The 4,228-nt window shown below is 41.0% G+C and overlaps 1 protein-coding gene across 1 annotated transcript; it reads left to right on the forward strand.

Annotated features, from left to right (window-relative positions):
- The first annotated feature begins 708 nt into the window (after window positions 1-708).
- LOC124662799 (protein HESO1-like) lies at window positions 709-3,247 on the forward strand. Its single transcript, XM_047200592.1, has 8 exons — window positions 709-753; window positions 1,259-1,418; window positions 1,962-2,123; window positions 2,366-2,544; window positions 2,629-2,724; window positions 2,818-2,878; window positions 2,972-3,099; window positions 3,227-3,247. The coding sequence occupies exons 1-8, from the start codon at window positions 709-711 to the stop codon at window positions 3,245-3,247; spliced, it is 852 nt and encodes a 283-aa protein (XP_047056548.1).
- The last annotated feature ends 981 nt before the right edge of the window (window positions 3,248-4,228 follow it).

Here is a 4,228-nt window from a genome sequence, read left to right on the forward strand (position 1 = left end):
ACGGAAGGTGGTAGTGAAAGCGGTCCTCAGTTTCAGATCTGGGTTGTCTCAACATGTTCTATTTTTAGGAAGAGGGGAGATATGTCTACTAATTCCGTTAGAGCATTTACTCCAACCAGGAACATTGAATAAACTGTGAGAGTATTTCATTCAGAACAGGGCTTCATGCTTTCATTTACATTCTGTTTTGTGTTCTTAAGTGGTGGATATGGAAGCAACGGGAAGGCATGTGCCTTTGATGGCGAGCTGCCGTACGTCTAAGAGCATCTCTAGCAGATACCGCAAAAAGCGGTACCACTAAACACGGTAAACCGCAAACCAGTTTTGCGGTACCAGTTTACGAGATCCGGTCTAGCATATTTGCTTCTTCGGTACCGCAAATTGGATAACTGAATACTACAACTCGCACATAAGTGTGTCCACTGAAATATTACAACATAGTACTGGTAATAATAAACTAGAATACTAGTAGTATACTAACTAAAATAAACTGGAATACTAAGTGTGATTATCTCAGATCACCTAGCATTGCGCCCATCGCTCGTCGAAGCTGCATATGCTGCCTCTCGGTCCCTCGCCATTTGCATTATCTCAGATCTTACAATCTCCCACTCTCCCAGTACTCCCTCGCAAGTTTGGGAGGCGTGTCGGTAGGGCCAGATTGGGCGGCGCGGTGGGAGGGGCAATTTGGGGCTGCGGCGCGACGGGATGGTCAGATTGGGGTGGCTTGACCTCGGAACCGATGGGTGGCAGGTAAGTGAACCCCATGTTGACCATTTGGCAGCGTGGAAAGGGCAGAGGTGTCGGCAGCGACTAGATCAACCGCGGCGGCGCGCGAGAGAGGGAAGTGGGGCTGAAATGTCCCTCTCACCATGCACTAGGAAACTACACAGTGAACTGACCTAGTCCTCAGGTTTCGGAGGCAAGTGTGAGGTTTACCGCAAAAAGTTTTGGAGGTCGGGCTGTTTTGTGGTTTCTGCTTGGGATGATTTTTCAGCCTAAAGCTGCAAAATGGCTGTTATTTTACGTTACCTACTGTTTTGCGGTATCTGCTAGAGATCACGCTTTACACTCACCATCCGAACTGAAGTACGTTTGTGCGCTACAGCTGGTGTGCGGCGCTTTAGCAAGACGCAAGGCTCTTGCGCTTAATTGGAGAGGAACATTCTTAGTTGAATTTTGTTATATATGATTTATAATTCTTAGGTAACCCTATTTCATACCCTTTCAAACTTATTAATTGTATTTTCCCCCGCAGGGTTTCAAGATGGCTGAGCTCGCCCAAAACTATAATGAGCTGGAGAGGTGTACAGAAGATATTCTCTCTGTAATCAAGCCAACTGAGGACGATCGGAACAAACGACTACATGCGATTCAGGAGATTGTGAATTCCATCCATTTACCCAGTTGCTTGGGAGGTAACTTCTTATTATTTGGTTACCACATTGCTCTTTTCCGTTACTTGGAAATAACCACTTGGGACCCTAAATATTTTCTTATTTATTGAGGGTACAATGTCATTATGTAATTGTTTGACATAAACATTGGGTAATGCTTATATAAACTATAGAAGGAAAATGTTTTCCGTTCTTGTGTTTTCTCTGGTGCTCTACCATGGATGTGGATTCCTCTTAGGAAACTTTAATATAGACCCCCATCTGAATACTTTAACGTAACTTCCATTACTTTTATTCCTCGAGGTTCTTGTTAATAGTTGCATCCTATGAAATCAATTGATGATGAAGACAATTGATAAGTGACAAAATTGTAAAATCCATAATCGTAAAAACGGTCAAGTTTGGTTTGTGAAAGGCATTGGCAACTCAATGAATCCAATATGTAAGCTGCTTAAACGGAACACACTTCTACTACTTTTATTCTTTTCTTATACTATGCCTAATGAGTTCGCCTTGTACATTCTCTGACTATAGTTTTGTTGGGTTTTTCTTTTCATTGAACAGATGCTGCTGTCAAACCTTTTGGATCCTTTGTATCAAATCTGTATGCAAAATCAGGTGATTTGGACGTATCAGTTGAGCTTCCAAATAAGTATGGCTTCACTACAAGCAAGGAAAAGAAGCAGGATGTCTTGAGAGAACTAATGATAGCTTTACAACTTGAAGGTAATTTCTTTTAGATCCATGCAGCTGCGATCAGAATGAACTATCTTGTACTCTGATATGTTTGGTCAACAGTATCCTCTTCCTTTTGGTTGCTTGAGGCATTGACATCAATTTTGTCCAAAACTCATGTTTCACTGTTGCTTGATTGAATGCGATACCTTTTGATGCCTGTGCGAATGTGCTCATTCAAATTTGTGAGATTGGTGTATGCAGTAAGTAATTTATTTCCATACTCTATCCAGATGTTGCTAGAAATGTTAACTTCATTTCTACTGCAAGAGTTCCAATTCTTCAGTATGTGAGCAACCGCTTTGGCATTTCGTGTGATATATCTATCGATAACTACACTGGTCGAATTAAATCCAAAGTGTTGTACTGGATCAGTACTATAGATGCGCGATTTGGTGATATGGTTTTATTGGTAAGCTCTGTGTAACCAAGAGAGTTTCTGTTTCCACAATTTCTTAAGTTAAGCCCAAGGCTCAGCATCATATTTTCTTTGCAGGTCAAGGAATGGGCAAAAGCTCAAAACATTAATGATCCAAAAAATGGAACCCTGAACTCCTATTCGCTTTGCTTACTTGTTCTTTTTCATTTTCAGGTGTTTTTTTATTCTAGAAGCCACCCATTCGTATTTATAGTTTGATCAGAGTTTGCAGCTTATCTCTCATGCTCTTTACCTTGCATTTTTCAGACATGTAAGCCTGCAATTTTACCACCTTTGAAGGAGATTTTTGATGTGGATATTCCAGAAGGTGAGACGAAATGGACTTTTTTTGTCAGACTAAATGATTTTCTGGTGTGCTGTGTATCAATGCTAGTAATGTACCCATTGCTTTCTCATGCAGGAAGGCCGTTTAATGAAAAAAATCTTGATAAGATGTGTGTGGAAAATATAGCAAAATTTCGACGTAAAGACACAGGGCAAAGAAATCAGAGCTCTCTGTCCCATCTCCTTGCAACTTTTTTTGAGAAGGTAATTGAAAATATATGTTGACCAATTCATTCTTGTCCCTATCTGCCTAAATTTGAAATACACGTTTGTTGTTCAAATATGGCAAGTATGATACTCGCTCAAAGCACATCTTCTATCTGTGTTACAGCCATTCACTGCCATATTTTAGGCCACTTTTTATATTGTCTTGAGATGCTCATCATATCATAATGCTCATAGCGTAGTGGGTAAACAATTGGCCTATTTGGGCTTTAGCTAATGAGTTTGAAACATTTTTTCGAAAATGGGCACTTTATTACTTTAAAGCAATCGACCCGGCCTTTCACACATCCGTACAAATATGTTACAAAACACCAAACAATCCGACGACAAAATCCAAAGTTCTCGATAAAAAAACTAGCTAGGTGGATTCACGCTGCCACCCATGTTGGGGAAAAATATCCCTCGCCGTATCCTCCAACCGTGAAGGCACCTCCGTAAAGAGGTCTCAATGCTCCATCCGCTGAAGAGGCACCCATGAGCGAAGCGTAGCTGTGCACCCCTATATGACCTGCATAAGAGAGGAATAAATATTATTGAAAATCTTGTCATTTCTACATAGGCAGAGCGACCAAATAACGGCAATCGCTCCCATCCTTATAAGACGCTTAAATCTATCAGCCACACCATTGAGCCAATTGCCAAATATATTGGCAACACTACACGGTGGGTATAAGATAGACCCTATTTGGACAGCTGACCATATAAACCTAGCAAACTTACACTGAAAGAACAAGTGTTTAATAGTCTCGTCTTGGTGACAGAAAACACACTTTTTACTTCCATGCCAGTTGCGTTTGGCAAGATTATCTTTAGTGAGGATGACCCCACGACGAAGATACTATGCAAACACTTTTGTTTTGAGCGGTATCTTCATCTTTCAAATTTTAGAATTATTATCGACTGGAATATCAGGCTGAATCAAAGCATTGTACATGGAAGCCACAGAGAATGAACCATTTCCGGTGAGGTCTCAGGTGATGTCCCAGCGAAACACATCTGACCTGCGTTAATTGAACTAGTTCAAGACGTTGTAGCAATTCATGCCAGGAGATTTGTCTAGGTCCGATGAGGCTTCTTCTGACCGTCACATTCGGTGAGAAAGTTTCCA

This window comes from Lolium rigidum, chromosome 6 (genome assembly GCF_022539505.1).
Source record: "Lolium rigidum isolate FL_2022 chromosome 6, APGP_CSIRO_Lrig_0.1, whole genome shotgun sequence".
NCBI lineage: Eukaryota > Viridiplantae > Streptophyta > Magnoliopsida > Poales > Poaceae > Lolium > Lolium rigidum.